This window comes from Pteropus medius, unplaced genomic scaffold (assembly GCF_902729225.1).
Source record: "Pteropus medius unplaced genomic scaffold, Ma_sr-lr_union100, whole genome shotgun sequence".
Lineage (NCBI taxonomy): Eukaryota > Metazoa > Chordata > Mammalia > Chiroptera > Pteropodidae > Pteropus > Pteropus medius.
Genome location: NW_024340701.1, coordinates 15208892 through 15234834, shown reverse-complemented (window position 1 = coordinate 15234834; position 25943 = coordinate 15208892). Strand labels below are relative to the sequence as shown.

The window sequence follows — 25943 nt, the reverse complement described above, 5'->3', positions numbered from 1 at the left end:
CCCAACCTTTTTGGCACTAGGGACCAGTGCTCCTATGAGAATCTAATGTCTAATGATCTGAAGTGGAGCTGAGATGGTGATCCTAGCTAGCATTGAGGAGCAGCTGCAAATACAGATGAAGCTTTGCTCACCCACTGCTTACCTCCTGCTGTGTGGTGCAGTTCCTAACAGGCCACGGACCAGTTACTGGGGACCCCTGCAGTTTAGTGGATATAGACAACAATATTTGTATTGTAATCAATAAACCTGCTAAGAGACTAGGACTTAATTATTCCATCCAGGGAGAAAGCTTTTGAGAGCATAATGGAATGAATAGACCTAAACACTGGAAAAAATTTTTTTAACAGGGAGTGTCAAATTTTTTATATTGTCTAGTTTTTAAAAAATTTAACCAATCTTTCTTAATAGAAAATGCTTTTAATTAACTTTGATTAATTAAAGATGTTCATAAGAATCACCTGGAAATACATATTTCTAGGCCACATTTAGAGATATTCTTCATAAGTACTTGAGTGCAACATAGTAATATGTATTTTTAACAGTTTTACTATGGAATTCTGATTCTAGTGGTGAGTTATGCTGTAAGAAATATTGTATGATGGCTATGAACATAGATCAAAAACACCTGGTTTCAGTCTTGACTGTGTCCCTTATTATGTAACCCTGATTAATACTTTGTCCTTCAGTTTTCATGTCTGTAAAGTTGAGATAATACCACAGAATGTTATTTTAAAGATAAAATAAGATATAGCTTGTACAGTAACAAGCACAGTGCTTTGAACTTTGAAAGAGCACAAAAAAGTTAGCAATTTATTCCATCGTTATAATCCAATTATCATCATCCAAAATAATCAATTTAGATAGAATTCAATAAATAGAGATTCAGTGACCTATTTACCTTTTTTAAATAAGACATAATATTGTGAAGATAAAGAAAAACCTGAGGATTTTATCCCTCTCATGTACATGTGACTTTAAGGTTTTTACCATACTACAGATACCATGCTAGGTAACTCAGGTTATAGCAGTAAATGAGGTAGAAAGTGACCTTGAGTTCATGGAACTTATAATTTGGTGAGAAAATAGATGTCAAACAATGGGAAATTGCAGAAAGAGGGAAATCAAGATCTTTAAAGGCCATTATCATGGATTTTAGAGGTTTCACCTCTTCTTTCCCTATATCCACAATGCCTACACAGTCAGTACAGTAGTCACCCTGGGTTGCATGCTAGAGAATCTTGAAAATATCACTCCTTTCTTACCTGCCTTCCTCCCTAGGCTCCCTTCTTTCACATCTAGGATGGCAAGCAGCAGCTGAGTTAATGCTTGCTAATCACCTGTGTCTGTAATTTTTAATTAGAACCGCCACTGTGACAGTTTCTTTTTGTTCTTTTAGTTCTCCCCTTAGAATACGTCTGAGGAACTTTATAGAGAAAAGGAAAATGATGAAATTAAATTTGAAGCTAAGAATGGAAAATAATTGAAATAGTCAAGATAGAAAAAAACAAAATAGAGAATCTTGGAGCAGAATGAAAAATAGGAGCAGAATGATAGTTTTGAAAATTACATTACATGTGACTTGCTTGAGACTAAAGTAATTAATATGGAAAAAATTAAAAACATAATTAATGGATACATTCCCCCCCCAATAGATTTTATTGGCAGAAGTATCTATTTTCAGTTGTTCTTCAGAATAATGAGATTTTCTCTTTGGAGAAAATGAGAGAACTCTGAATTTCACAGTGAAGCTTTACTAAGAAAATTAGGAAATACACAGATAAAATCCTGAATTTTTGGCATGTGGCTTTCTCTAGAGAAGGAGACATTCATAATTAACATGCCTTAAGAATTAGCCCAGAGATAAGGTGATCTGGCAAAAAAAAAAAAATGTCAAGACTCGAACAACCTTTTGGTGTGCCAGACCAATGGGATCATGGTTTCTTTTTAAAAGTATCTTAGCAGACTAACCCAGACACTTTTAAAATACTAGATGCTTAATATATATATATATATATATATATATATATATATATATATATATATATATATATAGCTAAATAAATAAATAAAATACTAGATGCTAAAAAAAGGTGATGCTGGGTTTTTACTCTATTAATGAACAAAGACAAGGTTTATTCAAGGAGGACCGACTAAGATTTCAGATTTTCAAGTTGTACTACAGTGGTCTTTGGCCATAATACAGGATTTGATCAAATATTGTAAGGAGATATATATATATATATATAAATATTGTAAGGATATATATATAAATATTGTAAGGATATATATATATATATATATATATATATATATATATATATATATCTCATGAAACTGGCAGCGGTCACTGCATATCTGGATGCAGTACCTGTTGACATATGCACAGTTCACAAGGGTCATTATAAGATGAAGGATTTGACCCAATTCAGCCCAGCCAGAGGCAAATCTGTTTAAGAAAGGAATAGCATTCTATAAAATATGAATGGCACCCACTGATGATACTTTCACTCACCAACTTGAAAGAGGGAGCAACAATAACTGACATTTTATAACAGTGGATATGAAAAACATTCTGCAGGCAGAAATAAAAGATCATAGGTTTTCAGAAATAAGTAAATTAGTGAAGGAAAACTAAAGACATTAAAGACCGTTTTACTCTAATAAGCAAATAATACTGTTTGAGGGCAGCAAAGTAGAATTTGAATCCCATCCATTAAAAATATGGAAAAATGCTATCAGCAGCAGTAAAAATCCAGTCTCCAGCACAAGTGGGATTAAATATGAGAATTGCCAGTTTGTCTAGGATGAAGACAGTAGCAACCCTACTTCCCCCCAAAACGGCTCAGCAAACAGTTTAGCTCCAAAGTTTATGAAGGCTTCTCTACTGAGTCAGAAGATGTGGAAGAGAACACATTTCCTGAATTTCTCAAAATTTAATAAATGGATGAGTGTTATAAAACCATTCCATGAATTTGGTTGTCATTGAGATGGGAAGAGTTGATTTCTTCTAGGAAGAAATAGAGGAGGAGTAGGAGGAGAGGATAGGAAATTAAAAAGGAGAAGAGTAATAAAGTGTCTCCTTGTTCACTTGGTCCTGCAGTGGAAACAGGAAGCAGCTTAGGCATGTGAAGAATACTTGAAAATGGTTTCCCCAAATAATTGATACTCAGTCAATACAACTCCCTACGGTTGTCAAAACACTGTGCTTAGCTGAGCCCTCCAAAAACCATCTTAACTGAGGTCCTTTAGGGACGCTATATTGCACAGCTCCTGAGGGCACCATTCACATCTTTATTTAAACAGAGTTCCTTGAAATCATTCAAGATGGCAACCCTACAAGTCTCAACCCTACCCACACAGTTCCCTGAGGGTCAATAGGAAGCACCATCAGTTCATTAAGGTGTGGTAAGGCAGCGTGGAGAGATTCTGCCACTCCAGTCCTCTTAGGAAAGGAATGCAAAGTAAAGGACCCCTAGGATTTCTTCTCATAGCAAAGTAGTTGCTTGCCTCAGCTTTGTGCCCCTGAGGCACTTAGGCTTAGTTATAATGTAGGGCAGAGGTCCCCAACCCCTGGGCCACGGTACCAGTCTGTGGCGTGTTAGAAACCAGGCTGCACAGCAGGTTAGCAGTGGGCAAGCAAGCAAAGATTCATATGTATTTGTAGCTGCTTCCCAATGCTAGCATCACCACCTCAGCTCCACCTCAGATCATCAGGCATTAGATACTCATAGAAGCACCGGTCCCTGGTGCCAAAAAGGTCGGGGACCGCTGATGTAGGGGAAACTAGACATTCCCAGCCCTGGGTAGAAGTCACTTAAGTCCTCTTGCTCCTTCAAGCTTTTTTTTTTAAAATATTTATTTTATTTTTATTATGGTGATCCTTCAGGCTTTTTGAACTCAATGAGAGGAGCTGGAATCCCTTTTTGACACTCTCAAACTGAAATTCCAGTGCTAAGTAATTGGGGCCTCAGATTACTTTTAATTGAAAAAACAATAATATAAAGGAAAAACTCTAAAGAAAAAAATTAACTAAAATTTCACTATCTTCACTTAATTTTTAGCTTTTGCATAATGCTGTCTCCATACCTTGCTCACATACTTAGATATATATTTTACTTAGTTGAAACATAGTGTATATATTCATTGTGTATGAACATTTAACATATTTGTCTCATTTTTAATAGCACACAAATATTAATGGATAACACTGATGTGATTTTGGAAAACATTTAAGTAGTTCTAGTTTCTCATAAAAGTGATAGTGTAGTGTTCTCCGAAACAGTAGTCACTAGCCAGCCACACATGACTAATGAGCATTTGAAATGTGGCTACTTTGAAATGAGATATTATGAATATAAAGTACAAACTGGATATTGAAAAAAAAAGTAAACTATCATGAATAATTTTAATATTGATTACATGTTGAAATATTGATAACATGTTGAAATGATTACCCAACATACTTTGATATATTTAGTTAAATAAAATATATTGTTAAGTTCAACGGTTCCTTTTCCTTTCTTTTAATGTGACTGCTAGACTAAATACATACGTGGTTGGCAATTTATTTCTATTACACTGCACTGTTCTGGATTATCATACATAGCTAAGAGATCTTAAAATTTGAAAAGAAACTAAAATTGCAACAATGAGGGAGTGGTTAAATCATCTTTGCTGTTTTACTAGGTACCGTATTGTGCAGCCTTTGAAATTATAGACATGGATGATGTGCCTCCAAAAAATACATATTATATTAAGGAAAGAAAATATGATACATAGTTATAGAAATTTTAAAAAATAATAAAAACTAAAAGAACTTTGTTGGAGTGTTAACGTGCTAACTAGAGATACTTTAGAAGATAAGATTACAAGTGAAGTTTTGTTTTCAAATTTAAGAGCGTGCCTTTGTGTCTTTTCACATAAATATATTAAAGCCATAGAACTTATTTTAATTTTAAAAAAATCACCGAGTAACACTAACTCAGATCTAGATAAATAAGGAGATGGTGGTCTATTCGTGTTCTCAAAGTAATATTGTGGAGAAAGGAACAAGCCAACTATATCTTGTAGACAAAAAAGGGGCTCTATACTAAATGTGACTGAAAGTAACCTCACAGGGTAGTCTGATCATAAATTCCTAATTGGGCAGGTCATGATGGGTTGTGACACCCCAGGCCTATAACTTTTTTAGCAAAAGGTTTTTAAGCAAGCCCTGCCCGTTATTTTTGTGCATCTAGGTTAACTCACCCTTGAACTGCCAGAAGTAATCCTCTTTTCCAGACCCCTGAAGGAAGCACTAAATCTTGTTAACTGTCCTGTACCTTGGTTTCTCTTACCTTCATGTAGTCTTCCTTACGTTCCTTCCTTAATTTCAAATGCATAAAAGAAACTGCTAAACTGCTATTCTCAGGAGCATTTGAGAGCATGCTTCCCAGCATTTGGTCACTTTGGCTTAAATAAACTCATAAAAATTCTGTACAGGATTGGACATTTCTTATATCTATAATCTCTCCCACTGTTCTGTGGGAATGAAAGTGAAACTCCAAAAGACAGGATGGTTGCTAATACATATTTTGTTTGTAAAGGAATGAAAGAATGGAGGAGGAGCATTTATGTCTTTTACCACTTTGAAAAATGTAAAGAGAAGGACTAGAAAACTGATTGTAAGCTGCTTTAAAAAGAATCAAAGTTGTGAAAATGATTTGTGTTTAAATGCTTGATCTTGCTAAAAATTTTTTATTCATAGATTCATGGTGTTGCTATCTAAAGTTGAGAAATCATCAGAAGAAATCATGGAAATAATGCAAAGTTTAAGTATTATTCAGGTTTGCTTTTTTTTTTTTGACATAATTTCAAATTTCTACTACCCTATTTGAAAAAGGAGAATAGGAGAGAAGCCCCAGATTGGAAAATCCAATCCAGAAGAGAGTTTGCAGGAGATATGTTTAATTTACTTTTCATGAGAATTTCTTATATGAACATTAATTAACATAATATTTTAATTACATATGGCTTTTTCACTTTTAAAAGTAAATTTGTAGATTATATTTAGACTTTTTAGTTAACATGTTATTTTTATTCAGGCATTTTAGGGCTTGTAATAGTTGACCTACCAGAATATGTTAGATTTCCTACAGTAGAGTTTAAGTTTTGCAGATGAAGGGAACAGTGTACTATATTTTCATTAGACTTGTCAGTAATATTATATTTGAAAAGAACTTAACTCATGTAAAATGACTTTCTTTTAGGCTTTGGAGGGCAGTAGAGAGCTTGAAAATCTCATTGGTATCTCCTGTACATCGCGTTTCTTAAAAAGAGAAATGCAGAAAACAAAAGAACTAAGTAAGAAAACTTTATAAGTTATAATAGTGTCTCTACATCCCTTGTTTGCAAACTTAGAAATATTTTAATATTTTAAATTTTAGAGTTAAATCTACTCATTTTTCCCAAATTTAAATTTGGTAGACTTCTTTATATATATCACTACTGAACATATGATAGAAATATTATTTTAAGAATAAGAAGCCACATATCTTTCACCAGGCTATGTTATTTCAGGGATTTCTCTTGAATGTGAAAGGAAAGAATGTACCTTGGAAACTGGTATTGGGCAATTTAAATGTAGTGCTCATTCTTTAAATAAGATATAATAAGGTATTGCATTTTGTACTTGATACCTTTACATATGTATTACTTCGAATTTTGTTTCATGAAGTTATTTCTTCCAAGATGAGAAATTATTTATATTCCATGTTAATTCTTAACATAACTTTTTTTTCTTCTAGTGACAAAAGTAATGAAACAAAAACTGTTTGAAAAGAAGAGTTCAGGACTTCCTAACAAAGGTAAAAAGTTGTCTTTTATTATATAAAACATTCTTTCATCTCATTTTACCATTTAAAACCAGTCATCACGAGTCTTTAGTGTACTCTTAAAAGAGCAGGAATCTCATTTGAAAAATCTTATATTATATTTAGCAGAAGACCATGTCTGATGAGATCAACTTCCCTGATGATTGAACTTTTTAAATATCTATTGAAATATAATTTTCAGTTTAAGATTTAAATTTTGTACTTTTATTAAAAGTTCTTTTTGAGAATACAGCAACTTTTAATGGTGAATTAAAAGGATACACAAAGCTTTTATAAAAAGTTACTTTGTAACCAGTGCTCTAAAAACTTTCAGATCATTAATGACATTTGATCTACTGTTAACTCATGCCTCTGAGCATAACACAGCATGGGAAACTAAATTTTAGCAGGATTTAAATTCCTATAACACATGCACATCCACACCTCAGTAAGCAAAATAATCATGGACTACAAAATATTTAAAATATCTTTAGACCAAGTTAAGAGGGATCATTTAAATATTACTGCCATGAATCCTATTTAGCAATGTCTGCAAACAGATAAGCCTTGAAATGGACTAAAAAGTTATGTTTTTAGTCTATCATTTTTGAGTACCAGTGACTACCATTTATTGAAGACCAATAATTACTATGTTCCCAACACTAGGATCAGCAGATCTTTACAGCAACTGCGCAAGATAGCTATTATCATTGTCATTATAGATAAGGAACAGTGACACAGAAAATGTTAAGTAACTTGCCCCAAAATGCTTTACTTAAGTATCAGAGCAGGGTTTCCAACTAAAGACTAGTCTGACCTCAAAAAATATAGTCTTTTCATTATTCCATGTTGCCTCTTCCTAAAACAAATCAAATCATCCAATCACTCCAGCTTTTAGATTCAAACATGAGGCATAACTGAATCTGGTCCAATCTAGTATTTTAGACTGTTTCGGATCTTTAGCAAGCTGGTGATGAGTTTGCAGTGGACAATGCTGAGATTACCTGCTGGACAGTTCCAAAAGCCAACTAGCTCAGGGCACGCCAGCACCCATGGCAAGACTTTCCCAAAACTCATATGGGAAGGGAGCTGGGTAGGCTTCCTGATCTGTTTAGTTGAGCAGCTAACTTCCATTGTGATCCCAAGAGTTTAAGAACATAAGGTAGCTTTTTCTTGGAAAAGCTTTTGAGATCTCTCTTACGCTATGTAACTTGATTTTAATGTATAACTAGGTTTCAGAGGTTTCAGTCTCTCCTAACTTGACAGGTTTTAGAGGATCAAAATGAGAAATTGGAATGTTTTGTTTTAGTTAGAGGAGATCTTGAGTCTGTATATTCTATGCCAATTGTGTGATTTTTTTTTTTAATCTGTAATTTCCTAGAACTAATTAGAATTAGGCTTTACATAGTTGGTTTTTGACAATAGTTTTGAAAAATGAGGAAGGGAAAATTATAGAATAAGTGATTGTCATTGCTAAAAATTAATGGGAAAAATTTTTCCAAAAGTATTGTTTCTTTATCTGAACATTTATTAAGACATTTAAGTTATGTCCATGTGTTAAAAGTTTTCTTTTTTCAGAAATCTAGTATATACTGATTCTTTGTTTATGCATGATCAGCCTTAAAACTATTTTCTAATATTTTAGACATTAAAACTGATTTGCCCATTACCAGGTTTTCCCTAAGGACTAAGTATTAGAGGATTGTATCACTAAATCATGTTTTAAAATTTCTCATAAGCATTGATTATTTGTTGTCATTTAAATGAAAACTGAATTAAGATATATAAATGTTATATATTAATATATGGTGTATATATTAGAATATATGTCATCTTTCTGTTTCTTAGCAAGAGCTACATTTTCTCTTTATATTTCCTTAGCAAGAACTACATTTTCTCTTTATATTTCCTGAGGCATTCAAATCTTTATTAGCTTTTTAACTATTTTGAAGTAATGCCTGAAAAATAGATTGAAGTTTATTTTCTTTATAATGTGAGTTTGAGCTATATATTTTTCTGGGTGCTTTTCCCTCCTCTTTCTCTTATTCCAAATATGTGCATTTAAAAAATTTTAGTGGTACTTTTTGTTTTGTTTTTTGATTAAAAATGCTGTACACCAACACATGCACATATATATGTAAATTTGCTAAGTTAATAACTTTCACCCTCTTATTCATACATTCATTTTAACAGGACTTAGGTTTTTTTTTATTATCTCAAACTAATTTACTTTATATATCCTTCATTTTGAGATCTAGCCTTTAATTTTTTATAGAAATTTCTACTTTACTCTTTTCTTTTACTAATGCTATTACTGAGAATTGTCAGCATTTTTAGACATTTTGAGAATCTTTATAATATTAGAAATTATATAGGTAGAAATTATGTAATATAAAAATCAGCCCTATAACATGTATTGGATTTGTTTAGTTAGGTAATTATGAAGATAAGAACAAATAAATTATTTGTTTCACTATCAAAAGAATATCCTTTCAGATTCTTACTAAATTTTCCTAGAATAGTTAGAGTAGACAGTACCAGGAGAATTCTAACACTTATGCTGTCATTGCCCCTTCACATTGGTCTTTTAGTTCTATTTGTTTTTTTTATTTCAGTGCTAGTTTGTTTAGTATCAGTTGCAATCTTCCTTACAAGCAGAGGAGTATAATTGTAAAAATAATACTCTAATGTTTTAAATAAATAGACATCTGACATACATTCTTAAGGCTTTATATAACTTATTCTTCAGAAAAGTTAAACATAGACAACATGAAAAGGTACACTGAGATTACCATAGTTTACAGAAGAACTGAACCTCGCAAATCAGGGAATGCCTTGATAGAGTGTATAAATAAAGAGGATTCCATCTCTTCTAAGTATAAATTTCTTAAACAAAGGAAAGCTTCTTTCTTTTCTCAGTTACTTAGGAAGTAAACCTAACTTCACTTTTCTTAATAATGTTGGCTTTATGACTATTAGAAAAATAATGTAATGAAAGGTTCTTTCTCTGTTATATTTGGATGTGAATTTTCATAATTATTTTTAATTTGTCATGCTGAAGATTTAAAACATATGACCATTCAGTGGGTTGATACAAATAGAATGTCACGTTATAATCACATGGTAAAGCATGAAATTTATTTACTTTACATAATCAACCTCAACTTAAAACAACTTGATACAAATATTCCTAAGTCAATAGATGGCATTATATAGTACTTAGTATTTTTCATTTTTTCCGGAGATATTAGAAAATACCATCATTGTTTGTCTGTGACTAGTACTTCCAGTAAACAAAATATTTTTGAAAAGAATGTAAGCAGATTGTAGATCAGTTGCCAAGATATGAAATCTAGACATTTAGCTTTAGTCCAAAACATATTTTATTGTTTTTGAGAATAATTGTGTAGGTCGTAGTATGCATATTTTAAATGAAATGTTAACTATCTGAACTTTACATTGTTCAAAAAAGTTGATTGTTTCAGCTTTTTGTAATCCAAAATATTTAAGAATTTCTAGCTCTGGCCTTAAAAAAGAAAAGCACAGAGTATAATGTTTCTGTTTTCTTTAGCTAATTTACTGTCTTCTTATATTGTAAGATTCATCTTGGCTATAGGACTTAAAAAAGTTTTAAAATTTTGGACCACAGGATAAATTTTAAACTCTTGTTCTAAGACTATAAAATAGTTTGCTACTGCCTTTTCATTCTAACCACCCACTGAAGTATTTTTCAACTTAAAAATATGTTGTTCTTTCCCCCACTCAGTCTTGAAAAAGTATTCATCATATCAGCTGAATAATTTTACTCCTAGAAGACTGCTACCCTTTTAGTTTTTTTCTATCATATCTTAAACAGTATCTTTTTTCAGGCAAATTCTTCAGTTTTAAAAACACTGAGGTTCGAAGTTTAGACATGATGAGTTTTAGAAGAAACAACAAAATTTCCCCCTATGCTTTAACAATTCTTTATCTGGAGATAAAAAATGGAGATATTAATTTTGGTGGCACAAATATACATTCATGTACAACTGTAGTCCTCAGCTCTTTATAAGCATTCAGCTGTCATGTACGCTGTACTCTGGTCATACCTTTCCTATTAATAATGTTAATGCTCTTGTTTTACATTTTTCATCACTGTTTGGAGGATACATTTTAACTGCTTGCTCAAGATTTGTCTAGGATTTAAGGCAAAACTGCTTTATTTTTAAAGCCTAAATAATTTTTCAGTGATTTAAATTTTTTTATACTTTACTAGAAGTATGATAATTTTTATCTTTTAAGTAATCAGTAAAAAAAAAAATTAAACCATAGATTTGAACTCATTTAATAGCAATTATGTGTTTACGAGGTATAAATAACTTGCTATCAGACGTTACAAATATCCAGGTGCTCTGTATGTGCTGATGACAACAAAATTGAAACGAAAGACTGTAATAATTCTGACTGGTTTTCTCTGTAGAAGATATTGATTATTTGTGTGTGGTGAGAGATTTGGAAAATTCAATTAAAGGAGTTGTGCAAAGGTTTCATAAATTTTCCTTCTACAGCGTGTACACAGACATAGTTGCGTATTAAATCAATGCAGCACTTCACAATATATTTTCTTTGAAACATAAAAATAAATAACATTTAAACAGTTCTGCTTACTACAGAAACAAATTTTATTTTCTGTGAAGCATTTAGTCATGTGCTATCACTGACTCATACACATTTGCCAGCTGTAACAAATTTTATAGACATTTTCTCCAGAGACATATCTCACATACTATGAATTTTTAAATGAGCAAATGGTGAAGAAGGGATGTCAGCAATATAAAAATTGATCAGCTAAAAGATAAAAGCATAAGTAAAGAGATTTGTATGGTAGTCTTAATAGGTTTTATTAAATAAAAATACTATAAAAAGACAGTAATGAACAGACTGAAGACTAACTGTTCTTGAGGTGGAGAAAAATTATTCTGGCAAATTTAGTAGAAATTGGTTTTATGCCACCTGACAGGTGAACATTTTTTTTTTCCCATTCTAACTTTTAGTCAGAAAAACTCGGAAAAGAGTTAGATAAATTCTCTAAGTGGTTTACTTATTTTAAACACATATTTATAATAATTATGTAGATATTTATAGTATTATAGAGCTAATTATATAGTTTAAAGGAGGACTTATATGGTAAGTAAATGTTAGGTGACTTTTTACTCCAACTTAGCCCTCACATAGAAGGAAAGTAGTCACTTTAATTCACACCATTCACACCATAATCTTTAGCCCTGCAGTCTCTCTCTTTTGGGACTCAAGGCCCCTTTGCTGCTTCTCTCTCTAATTGGTTTGCTCTTTCTTCCTTCTCTGTCTAGCAAACTTCTGCTCATTCTAAGGTCAGCCTCAGATGTCATATCCTCTGTGAAACTTTCCTGAGCTAGCCTAGGTAAAGCTAAATTGCTTCATCTTCTAGGCTTCTACAACACTTGTCTGAATGTTTATAAATGTATCATGTTGTAGTGTATTGTGATTGTCTGGTCACAGGGCCCTTCTGGACTCTGTCCTGGCAAACAAGTAAAATCTTATCCTCTATACTGTAGCCAAGGAGTCTAGTATAGAACCCAAATGGAAGGTCCATAATGCGTGTTCAGTGAATGAATAAAAACAAATGGCCACTCTAAGAATTATTTAAAGGAATTATCTAGATATTTTCAAATACTTATAAATCGCTATCTCTGCATACCTCATGCATGTAATATTTACTAAATACCTACTGTGAGCCAGACACTGTTCTAGCATTGAGGATATGCTAATAAACAAGACAGACGTAGTCCTTCCCTCAGGATTATAAAATCTAGACAAATAATTATAATAAACCATAAGCATACATATAATAATAAATTTCTGGCAGTTTTCATCCTAAAGTTTTTAATGTACATTCTGGAACAGAATCGAGCAAATCAAGATGTTGAAATGAGAATTTATAGCCCCAAAGCTGCAATTTATAATGTAAAATAAAACTTTACATTTGGGTTCATTATTTAAATTTCATTTTAATTCAGCATTTATTCTGCATCATATACTGCGACAACTTAACTTCGAACTGCTTTCTGAAAAACTTTTTTTCTTTCACACAGAGTTACATCATCTTGACAGCTATGAATTCCTTAAAGCCATTTTAAATTGAGGTACTGTTGCACCTTTCTAATTAAGTTTAGCCTTGTTAAATTTTACTGTTTTGTTCAGGTGGAAACATTTTATTTATATTATCAAATTTGGTCCTGTCTACAAAGAAAACAGGGCCATGCGCTTTGGAGTTTTAGTTGAAATTATATTTAATCTGTTCTTATAAACAATTAGAAGGGCAATCTGACAAGATCTGTGAGTTAGAGGCTGATTGAAAGAGAACAGTGTTGAGCCTACTAGGCTTGCTTTAAAGTTGGAGAGGGCATATTTTTAAGTGAATATAAAGAGGGCCCTTAACTGAGCACCTTTGGTGTAAGTAGCTAACTAGATACTGACAGGTGGGTTATAGTTTCTGTAGGGCATACCTGACTGAACAAGATATAACAAGTCTATTAATCTGGAAATGTGCTGCATTGATTAAATAATTATATATTAATTAGTTGTACCTTTTCTTCAAAATACCTCTTGTGAATTCAGCAATTCAAGTAAAAATGACATATTTATAAATATAACTTATAACTTAGCTAGAAGCAATATGAGGCAGGATGTGACATTAGTGTTTGGTATACTTGTAACTGAAGGTTCACATTAAGAACTAGCATTATCCCAGACTTAGTGGCATCAGTATCAATTTTCTTAGAAACTAATCAGATGTTGCCTGCTATCTCTTAGAAAAAAATTAATGCATAATGAAAGAATCCTGTTGTATCTTGAAAATATATTTCTTTAAAATGGTATCTCAATTGATTAATATTAGCTTTCTAGCAAACTAGCTCTTCTTAAAATATTTGCAAAGCATCTTATATAGAAAATTGTCACTTTCATTCGTTAAAATGTTCATTCTGTTGTATACAATGAATAATAGTTTATAAAAATATCTAACATTTATTGAGCACTTTCAATGTGCCAGGCACTATTATAAGCACTTTATACATAAGCCATTTAACCTTCACAACTTAAGTGGAGTAGATATAGTTATTATCTTTATTTCATAGGTAAGGACACTGAGCACAAAGAGATTAAGTGCCTTGTCCCAGGATCCACCTCTGAGAGATAGCCAGGATACTAACCTGAGTAGTTTGATGCCAGAGTCCGTGCTCTTGCCCACTACAGAGCAGTAATCTATGAATGTCAATTTTTCTTACTAGTCAAAGGTTTTAGCTCCTATTAAATAGTAAGGATATAGTATATATACACATGCATATGCATATTCATTCATTATAGGGTTAAATATTTTATAAAATTTCTGACTCATGGAAATCCAACAGAGAACTATTAGATGGTAATCATAAATACATATTCATAGTTACATATTTGGCAAGTGAACATACACATTGAGTATGTGACAGTCTCATTACTGAACTGGAGAGAACTTAAGAGTACTGAGAATAGCTTTGTGTTCATCAATGATAGCAAAGATTATCTGAGTTTTTGAGTAGTACTTTCAAAAAACTTGAAAGAATTAAGGTTAACCTACCAGTCAACCTCCTTTTTAATGGGGAAGCAACAGAAAATAACAGTGAAATGAAACTTGATTTACCTTGGAGGTAGTTCCCTGGGTTCTCTTGACTGTGTTTTCTTCTCACTTCAGGCAATTTCTTCATGATCGCATCCATTCCCTTGACTTTAGTTCTCACCTTAGTGTTATTTATTGTTTCCAAATCTATTTCGCCCACCCCCAAATTGTTCTTCATTCTGTCTTTCTGGGGATTATATTCATCTAATGGTAAGGCTCAAAACCTCAAAATTCTGTCTCTCTTTTTGTCCCCCCCATCCAAACTGCTGCCAGGTCATATCACTTCCAAAAATGTTTACTTCTCCATTCTGTTCCCACTGCATTAGTTTATTCCTTCATTACCCCTCATTTAGATTATCATCATCCCCATTGTAACCTGCCTCTCTGCCCTTTAGTCCCTTTCCTCTACAGCCTGACCTGCTACTGGATAAATTATGCTTTAGAAGGTATCAGTCCACTATATCCACAGTAAAATCCGAATATATACTGACATTCAGAACTCTCCCTGATCTCACCAGTTTGCCTTTCCAATTTGTCTTTGTGTCTAAGTCACTCCAAATTACTTGCCATTCTCCAGACACATACCTCAGAAAATGCCTTTCTCCTTCCTTTACCTTTGTTCTTGTCTCCTCTTCTTGGCATACCTTTTCCTCCATCATTGTCAAAATTTTGCCCATCTTTCAAACCCTGTTTATATCTCGCCTTACACTAAGCTTCCTCAGATTCCTTTCTTCCATTTTCTCTCATTGCTCTTCTTTGTACATTTGTCATGGCTGCCCAACTGGCATGACTAAGGGAGGGTGTTAAATTCCTGATTTTGTCCTATGTCCTAGAAACCTCTAACAGTCATTGTACTTCTGAGACCACTGTGTCCAACTTCCCTGTCTGAACGGCAGCTCCCGCCATCTTTCTTCAGTGATTATTCCTTCTGACCTATATTGGTCAGTCAGGGGAACTACCCTATACAGATTCACTCCCAAAGCAGTCAGTCAGGGGAACTACCCTATACAGATTCACTTTAAAAAGTGAATCCTTTATAAAATAATGTTACCATAAGAGAGACTGGGAGTAAGGCTGACATCAACCCATAGGCCATAGATGGTATGGAGACCAAGAAAGGGGTGGGTGGGGAGAAAAGGTATGATTTTGATTAATCTTAACAGGATACTGGGGATACTTTATCTAGAAACAATGTAGATAAATCCTTGATTAACAAAAGTATGAGGCTTAGTATAAACACAGCACTGTGCATAAATGCCAACTTTTTGAAACCTAGTATTCAAGCTAAGGATACAAGATTTATATACATGAAATAATAACAATACAAGGCAAGCTATGATAGTGATACAAGTTCAGACCCTTCTTCTTTCCAGGGTTCTGAGTAATAGCAAATGCAAAAAAGGATTGAGTCCAGAGAGGGTCAGAATCAACTTGATTAGTGGAGGAGTTGAAAATTTTCAACATAGCAGTCCCTCTGGTAGAAGCTTGGGGTAACTAATGTGGATTGTGCCTAAGGCAGAAGTGAAACCTTTCTCCCACACTGAATCTAAATCTTAAACACTATATGCGCTCCTGAACCTGAGGGGAAATCTGGATCTTTGTACCTGTCTTATATGCTTGGTTGCAGAGGGGAGATAGAATGGACTGGTCTTCATGAAATTAGGAAGCACAAAGGCCCATTGAACTTGAGAGTAGACACTGAAAGGGAAACTAAATTGTGAGGAAGAGTGTTGTGTAAGAGTAATGACATGTCGTATTAGTAGTAAACTGTGGTCCAGTGTTCTGTACTTTGAACAGTCAAATGTGTCACTCTTTCATGGGGTATACAGAGCAAAAGAGTTGACAGAAGTTCTTTCCTCTTCAGACTGAAGGAATATAAATATTCCTCTCTAAGTACCAAATGAAGAATAAGCAGTAGTATAGAAATACAACACATAGATTATCTCAGGCTGGGATGCCTAGATCATTATTTAAGGGTTCATGATTTTAAAGTTCTAGTTATTCCACAGTACATTATGTCAGAGGGTCACCCAGAACCTAGTAATAGAAACTTTGTACTTTACATGGAAGTTGGGATTTGAAAAATGGGTGATTTCGATAGGTTGTGTAAACATGCTAGGCAGAGAAGCAGAATGATTGAATGGTAGATTCCAGCCACATCATTGACAATTGTAATCACCAGGCTACTAAGTTCAGGATTTATTCATTAGGCAAAAGTGGGCCAGTGAAGATTATTAAGGAAGCAACAATGCAAAATGTTTTAGAAAGAATATAATTACTATATGAAGGATAAGTCCTGTCAAAATACTGCTCATAAACTACATCACTGTATCTAAATTGCTTTTCGTTTGTGTTATCTTCAGAACCAGAATGGCAGTGTAGAGATAACAAACATTGCTACTCCACTCTTGTGCTGTGACATACCTCACATTGATCGATTTATTTTTGCTAGATCCTGAATTTGGCCTCAGAAATTTTCTGAACACAATTCTAGCAGCCATGATCAATTGATGAAATGTCTTTGTAGGGGCTGGCATTATAATAGAGAATAATATTTGGATTAGATGTCCAGCACCAGTTCTATTTTCTAATTAGTTATGTGGCCTTAAACAAGATATTTGGTTCCTTTAAACCTTAATTATAAATGAGACAGTGAGATTATACAAAATAATTAATTAGTACCTCTCTCATAGTAACTATTTACTAAATGATAGTCTTCCTTTCCTCTATAGTATTATCATTAGTTCTGATAACTATGTATCAATAACCTATAATGATATTTAAGTGAACATGAGAGTGCTTAAAATCTTTAGGAATTCAGACCAAACTCAAGGGTGAGTTGGCAAAAGTTGGTTGTCAAGTTGGCAGCCTATCTTCTTATAGGCCAAGAGGAATATCGAGACTCTCAATAGCAGCCCACCGTGCGTTACTTCTTCATAGCTGCCCATGTAATCAAGGAAGGGGTATTTCAGGAATGAATGGTCCACATGCCCTGTGGGAATATATGCCATCAATTGCCAATGGCTGCTTTCTTCAAAGTCTTCCTTTCCATGCAAGGGTCTTAAAGCCAAAAAGAACTTCTACCACCACTAGGAGTCCCCAGAGGGACACACTGTGAATAGGAATGTCAGTAAATACTGTCTTTTTTTGGGGGGCAGCTGTTGGAGGAAACACCTGCTGAAAGGCCCTTAAGGCTTATAGACAAAAGGCATGTAGATTTTGGTGTTTTCAACAGGTCATATTGGAGTTTTAGAACTCTCAGAAGTACATCAAAATCTATATTCACATAAAGTGAAGAGTATCAGTGTAGTCATGTTGATAATTATTTGTGAAGGTGAATCTTGTTTAGAAGAATAAAAATTAAGCAAATGAGAGATTAACAGTATCTAAACTAGGTATGAAATTACATGATAAATGGGTGTTTTAAATCTTCTTTCATCATATATGAGATGCATATTAATTTGGAAACTAATTCTTGATTTAATAATAATCTTTTATAATCATCTTTTATATCCTGCAGGCATTTAGAAGAAATGCACTCACTATGAACACCAACTTTTGCATCTGCCTGGTCATATTTAAAGGGACAGAAAAAATGTTTGTAATTAATCTGCCCAGTAAATACCAGATCATAGCACTAGGCAGGTGCATGTGTAGATAAAATTTCTTGCAGCTAATTTAAACTTTCTACACACACCAGTAGATAATCTCAATGTAAATAATACATTTCTTCTTGACCCTTTAATGAGTGAGCCAACATGTAGACAAGGATCTTGACTTATATTCTATATCACATATGCTTCTGTATAGTTTTAGCTCTGTGGATAGACTTAAGAAAGCATTTATGAAAATGGCACTTTGGTAGAGCTATAGATTTTAAAAGATTAAATTTAATGGTGAGTGGAATTAGGTATCAGTTTTCCCATTTAAAGGCCCAGATGTATATTAATTAGATCCTTTTTAAAACTTTTAAAATTTAGAAGTTTTTGTAGCTACTATCTCAGTGATACTTTTTTCTATTCTAGTTATTACTATTCTTGTAGAGAAAAAAAATATTCTCAAAGTTTTAAAATTTTCACACCTTTTATAAAATATTGGAATGTATTTTTTAGTAGACATTTAAATATGAAGTTGTTTTTAAACTGAACTACAGACTCTACTGAATTTATAGAAAAAAAACTTTTTATGGGGGCAATTTGTGATCCTCCCCAAATTATTTTAAAGCATTAATTTGTTTTTCTATGGTAGTGTTTTATATCATGTTTGTGCCGTCACAGAATATAAAGGGGAAGAAGGGATCACAGAATGTGTTATAACTTGATAACATGATTTTTATAAACTTCTATACTTTGACCATTTCTACAAGGGAAAAATGCTATTCCTTGGTACTTGTCCTAAGTCTTAACAAAATTTGTACAAGATATCACCATTGCATTTAATTCAGTGTATCATGAAAACAAAAATACTTTATAAAAACCTAAAATAAAATTTAACAAAATAAGGTTGAAAGTAACTAATTTTCCATTTAGAAAGTCTAGATTTACCTCTTAAAATTATTTTTTTAACTATTAAATGATAGATATTAAACAATAGCCCAATTAACTATTAAACTGGTCTTCACTAATGATTTTATTGGTATTAAATATTTTAAGATAATCTGTCTGCTAAATATTAGGAGCTCTTTGTGATACAGCCCTTATAATAGGACATTACCTAAAACGTACCCAAAAGGATAATTCTTTTGTGTTGTAGCAATGAAAACCTTAGAACGTAAGCCAGAACTAATAAAGAAACCTATATTCGTAAGGAAATAAAGGGTCAAGTAGAAGATTGGTTTTCATATGTAATCCAAGTTATGCAGGTATATGCTTAATGCTATTAAATCAGTTACTGTATATTTGACCTCTAGATATACTAAGCTTTTGCCTTTCAGAACAGCTGGGCCTGCTAAGAATCATTTCTCAGTTCTCTTCATTGCGGATCATATGACTCTCGCTTTATCACCCTTGGAGGCCACATGAAGGACAAAGCAGAAAGATCCACACACAAAACTAATGTTTATGTGGGGGCTGAATGGGGAGCAATATACTTGGCCCTGATTTTCCAATGAACATAACAGAAGAGACCAATTGAGACTTGAAACTGTTGTTTCTCCAGCCATTATTTAGTTGTATCCTATCCATCTCTTACTCTCTATTGAACAGAGAGGCTCCTTCGGCTACCTTGACTTTTGTAAATGTTTCACTCACGTAGTTGTTGTTTATCTTTTGGACAGAATGCTACATCGGGGATTTTTCTCCCTTCCCTAAGGCCTCAAAGGAAAATGACTTCTGTGTGCTTCATATTTGATACATGAACATACACCCTATTCTCTTCATTTTAAGAAGCAAACCTATTGGCAACTGCATTTCTCAGAAATGGCCCTTCCCTCTAAAATGAACTTGAAAATAATTTAGAAGGGTTCATTTTTGACAGGTGTATTAGTGAAGTGAGAAATTGTTAATATTTTTGCATAACCTAAATATCTTTATGTTAAAACATTCCTATAATCCTGGGTGTAGCTGAGAGAAGTGCTTTGGAATTGCTTGTTTCTGTGATCTTAATTTATCACTGGACATTTTTGGTATTTTGGAACTTAATCCTTCAAAGTTCGAAGTGGACTCTCCTTAAACTGGTTTCTAATAGATATGAGATACTTGACCTATAATTGTTACAAGTCTCCATAAAACTATAATGTAACTAACTTGGTAAGATTAAGTTAAATCATCTAGAAAATATTTTATTTACAGAATTTACCTATAAGATACCGTGAATATGGGTGCATTCTATTTTACTAATGTTATATGTGGGCTGAATGGGGAGCAATACACTAAATATTTACTAAATATACTTTTGTTTTTAAAAAGTAACATTTCCTATTCCAGTTATTCAGAAGTTAGAACTTCCTCATCCCTGATTTAAATCAACATCCGTGTTAGACACAAGTATGCTATTACAAAAAAATAAAAACTAAAAAAATAAGACTACGCTCGCCAGCCAAGATGCTGACATTTGGGCACACTTGATTACAGATGGTGACCATGGACAGCGATGTTCTTGCTGATTCGGCAGTGATTCAAGGCTGCTTTTCTCTGCTGGCCTGCCCTTTGAGTCTTTATGCACATTTACTTTGAGAAAGAAATACTTCTTGATTTTCACTTTGTCTAAACCCACTTCCTTTATCATACCTTCTTTTATCAGCTTTTGGTTGTCTATGCCTAGAACCACATTTTCTTTGTGTGTAATGTGTTTGGCTTGCATTGTTTTAAAATATACTACCAGTTATGCTTTAATGGCTATCTTATGAAATAAATACATTCATTAAAATATAGACTGATGGGACAATGATTTTATTTTTGTCACAGAGACTCAACACCTTTACATGAGAAAGTACAACATGGATATAATACATTATTTTTACCAATTGAATACTATAGTAAAGATGGGCTTCTGCTAATAAATAGTGATATAGTATTAACAGGGTCAGGTTAACATGAAGCATGATATGAATCAATGCTTATCACAGTGGTAACCTTGAACCATGTCGTAACAAAAAGCACAGAAGGATGAAATCCTGCATAAAGCCATTTAACTTAAAATGATCCTGGAAGTTTAGAATCTAGTGATCATGAGTAATAAAAAGACCTCTCAAACCACTTAGATTTAAATTCAGGAAAATTCATTAATTACATTCAATTAAATCAGCATTCTTAGAAATAACAGAGGTTAATCTCTGCCTTGTTAAAAAAATTAAAGTTTGCACATGTAGTAAGGCATGTTCAAACTTCAAACAGTTTAATCTGCCCTCTCATAGTCATTTAAAAGATTATCACAAATTTAATCCCTGAGATACAATTTATAAAGAAGCACACATTATTATATTCTAAAATGTAAGGAACATTACAGTTAAATACCAAAATTAGTAATTTCCTTTCAAAAGAAGGGGCTAAATTCTCCCATCAAGCTCACTGTATTTGCAGATTTTTTCCAAGATAGTAAATTATAGAGTACATTTCCTAAGGAAATGCTTGGATTAAAAATATCTTATTTTCCTGCTTGAATAACTGAATATTAATAAAACTAGTATGTCTTGGCTACTTAATGGTTAGAAAAATAAAAGCCTCCATTGGACTTTGGTACCCCTATACATTTGTATACAGAACAATGACTTTTTACTATTTCCTATAATTTCATAATCCTCAAAATGGTAATTTTATTTATACATAGCAAAAAAAAAAATCACAAAACCTTTTAGCACTTGTTAACAATTTCACATTTCACATGGAGCTAGTTGATTTTCTTCTGATTTCTTCTGTTTTTAGAATCCCACATGATTATAATGTTAAAATATATCAAGAAGAACAAGAACTTCAAGCAGGATACAAAACACACCAATACAGAAAATAAGTCTGGTAATTTCTGAGGAGGATCCAGTGTGACAGTCATCAGTGTCAGAAGGACCATAATGATTATCGAGATAAGAAACTGTAAGGAAGAAAAAGAAGTATTATTAAGTAACATAAAAGAAATTTAAAGGTGCTGGTAACACACATTTATAGCTGTAAATGAGCAGAACTGAAGTTGAAGGTTGGGGGTGCAATCTCTTCTGGTAGATTTCAATCTAGGCTGCAAGTTAGAATCACCTACAAGTTAGATCTCAACCTAGGCTGCAAGTTAGAATCATATCTCAATGCCCATGCCACACCCAAAAGCAATTGAATCAGAATTTCTAGGGTAGGCCTCAATATTTTTTAAAGTTCTCCAAGTGATTCCCATGCATAGTGAAGCCTGAAAAGTCCCATCTTATACTTCATACCACCCAGGCACTGAAGAAAAGTTATCTGGAACAGATAATATTGTTAGGCTTAAATTCACAGCATACTCCAGGGCCCTGAGTCCTCTATGGGAAAGTTATCCATGGCAAATGGAAAATTATATTTCATGTTCATTGTATACTTTCAGTGAGCTAGTGCTGCAGTAAAGCAGTAAAGTAAAGGTGGGGCTTATGAAAGAAAATGTACTCTGGCCTCAGAGTTTTCATTTTAGTTAGGGGAATGCATGAACTAGTTAAATAAAATCACATGGTCACTTTTTATTAAATGCCAAATTGAATAGTAAAAATAATTACTGCATTGATTGTAATTGTGTAGCAGTTTTCTTCTCTAGACCAGTGTACTGTACAGTAGAACTTTCTGTATTGATGGAAATGTTCTATATCTGTGTACTCCAAATGAGCAGGTGCTAACCACATGTGGCTGCTGAGAATCTGAAATGTCCTGCTGCAAATGAGGAAATAAATTATTTGTTGTATTTAATTTTACTAAGTCTAAATTACCATGTGTGTCTAGTGGCTACTGTATTGGACAGTTTAGCTCTAGACTGTGAGCTCCTTTAAGACAAGGACCAGCCAGATCTTATTCATTTTAGCCCTAGGGTAGCACATAATACACAGAAGCTTCTTAAGTGAATATAGAAAGCAAGCAGTAAGAAACAGTACTCAGTGACTGTCATGAAGGAGGTGGGACGTCAATAAAACCCTGAAAGATGCTTTAAGGGCTATGACAGGAGTCATGAGACCGAAATAGGGAGTAATGCAGTGATCATTTCAGATGGAAGAGTGGGAAGGGTGGGAGCCAAAAAGGCTCACAGACAGGTATAAATAGGCTGCAGTTATCCTCCAAGGGGAAAATCCCTGAGTCAACCTTAGTAGAGAGAAAATTTCTGAAGTGAAATCCTCAAATTAAACTTAAGAAATACGGGACTGGTTGAAATGTCATGATACTATGATCTTGAATCAGTGTTAAAAGACATGCTAAAATCTCCCATTTTAACAAACTCCAGCTATTACCTCCATTATCTGCTCATATTTATAGCAAAGTTTCCCAAAAGAGTTGCCTATAACTTGCCACATCCAGTTCTCCCACTCACTAGTGAACCCACACCAATTAGGCTTTCAGTAGTCACTCCAATGCAATTGCCCTGGTCAAAGATCCATAATAACCTCCACTGTACTAAATCCAGCGTTCAATTCTTATTGCCTATTTGATCTGTCAGCAGCACTTGAAATGACACAACACTCCCATATCCTTGAAACACTTCTTTCACGGGCTTCCATGACACCATGGTCATGCTTTCTTCCCACCTCACTAGTTTATCCTTCTCAGACAATTTTGCTGGTTCCTTTTCATGCCACTCCCCCATCTATACATTGTAGTATCCCAGGGCTCAGTACTTAATTTTCTTAATCTATGCGCAGCTTTGGTGAGCTCATTAGTGATATGACTTTAATTATCATCTGTATGCCAAAAACTCAGATTACTGTCTCCAGCCTAGACCACTCCCCTAAACTGCAGATTCATATATCCAAATGCTCCTTAATATTGCCACTTGGATATCTAATAAGAATCTAAAAATAAATACACTTACAAACTATCTTTAATAAGATTTTAACAGCTGACTTATAAGAAAACGTGGAAGCCACAAGGCACTGAGATGAATGTCATTCAAATGCTATAAGAAAAAGGCAATAATTCCATTTCTAGCAAAAAATATCCTTTGAAAATGGAGAAATTAACACAACAAAGTCAATACATTTGAAAATACTGAAATACAAAGTATGTTCTCCAAACACATCAAAATTAAAATAGAAAAACAGGAATCTAGAAAATCCCAAATATTTGAAAACAACAAATTTCTAAATAATTCATAAAGAAATCAAGTGGAAAAGGGCTATATTTTTAACTAAATAAAACATGCGTGTGTGTGTGTGTGTGTGTGTGTGTGTGTGTGTATATATATATATATATATATACACACACATATATATATACACATATATATATACACATATATATATACATATATATATATATATATACATATATATATCAAAATTTATGGAATGACAAATGGGAATTTATAGGTTTAAATGCCTATATAAAAATGAGGGAAAAGGCCTCAAATCAATCACTTGACCTTTAAGAAACTAGATAAAGAAGAGTAAACCAAACCCAAAGCAAGTATGAGAAAGGGTATAATAAAATTATAATGAAAATCAATGAAATAGACAATAGAAAAACAACAGAGAAAATCAATGACCAGAAGCTGGTTCTGTAAAAAGATCAGTGAAGCCAACAAACTTTAGCTAGACTGACCAAGGAAAAAGAGAAGGTACAAATTCCTAAAACCAGAAATGAAAAAAGGATATCATTCTACCATACATGAAAATAAAAAAGGATAAAAGATTACTATGAACAACTGTAAGCCAAATTAGAGAACATAGATGAAATGTACAGATTCTTAGACACACCACTGAAACTGTCTCAAGATATACAGAAACTGAAGACCTTTAACAAAAAGAAATAATCATTCTGAAAGTCCCACAAAGAAAGGCCCAGGCATGGATGGCTTCACTGGTGAATTATACCAAATGTTAATAAAAGAATTAATACTAATCCTTAACAAACTCTTCCAAAAAGTAGAAATGGAACACTTCCCAACTCATTCAATGAGGCAAGTATTAACCCAGATACCAAAACCAAACAAACACATCACAAGAGAACTACAGACCGATATCCCTTATAAATATAGATACATAGTCTTTTACAAAATACTGGCAAAACCAAACCAGTGGCTTATAAAAAAAAGGATTATACATAATGATCAAGTGAGACTTATCCCACGAATGTGAAGTTCATTCAACATACAAAAAGCAATCAGTGTAATATAACATAATAGAATAAAGGGGAAAAAAACGCATTAACCTTCCTAAAGTTTGTCTTTATCCATTAGATACATCAAAAGCGTTGACAACATCGAACACCTTTCCCTAATAAAAACACCCAAGCTAGGAATACAATTCTCTAACCAAATAATAAAGACCATTTATAAAAAACCCACAGCTAACATCATAGTTAATAGTGAAAGACTGGATGCTTTCCCCCTAAAATCAGGAAGAAGAAAAGATGTCCACTCTTGCCACTTATATTCAACATTGTACTAGAGTCTAGCCAGGGTGGCCAAGGGAAAAAAAAGGCATCCAGATTGGGAAGAAAGAAGTAAAACTATGATTTGCAGATAACATAATCTTGTAATAGAAAATCATAAGGAATCCACAAAAAACTTATAGCACAGAATGTTTCATGTAAAAAAGTCAAGTGTATACAGTAGCAATGAACATTATGAAAATGAAATTAAAATTCCATTTACAAGAGCATCATAAAGAATACTTAGAAATAAATTTAACAAAAGTGCAAGACAGGTACACTCAAAACTACAGAATACTGTTGAAGGAAACTAAATAAATGGAAATACATCCTATCTTTGTAGGTTTGGATGACAAAATCTTATTATGGTAATACTTCACAAATTGATAAACA

The 25943-nt window shown here is 33.1% G+C and overlaps 2 protein-coding genes across 13 annotated transcripts in view; one reads left to right on the top strand and one right to left on the bottom strand.

The window, feature by feature from the left end:
* ITGB3BP (integrin subunit beta 3 binding protein) overlaps positions 1-22022 on the top strand; it is a 53091-nt gene extending 31069 nt beyond the window's left edge. The window contains exons 5-9 of one of the 7 annotated variants that reach the window (XM_039888162.1): positions 5747-5825; positions 6249-6342; positions 6786-6845; positions 12962-13012; positions 21888-22022. In XM_039888162.1, the coding sequence (XP_039744096.1) occupies positions 5747-5825; positions 6249-6342; positions 6786-6845; positions 12962-13011 (283 nt within the window). In that variant the 3' untranslated portion in view covers position 13012; positions 21888-22022. Of the gene's footprint in view, positions 1-5746; positions 5826-6248; positions 6343-6785; positions 6846-12961; positions 13013-18046; positions 20897-21887 lie in introns of those variants that run through there. The other 6 variants (XM_039888158.1, XM_039888161.1, XM_039888160.1 and 3 more) reach the window with 6 other exon arrangements.
* Positions 20900-25943, bottom strand: part of ALG6 (ALG6 alpha-1,3-glucosyltransferase) — a 41564-nt gene continuing 36520 nt past the window's right edge. For all 6 annotated transcript variants that reach the window (XM_039888151.1, XM_039888155.1, XM_039888156.1 and 3 more), the window contains one exon: positions 20900-22050. In XM_039888151.1, coding sequence (XP_039744085.1) covers positions 21853-22050 — 198 coding nt within the window. In that variant the 3' untranslated portion in view covers positions 20900-21852. The remainder of the gene's footprint in view (positions 22051-25943) is intronic.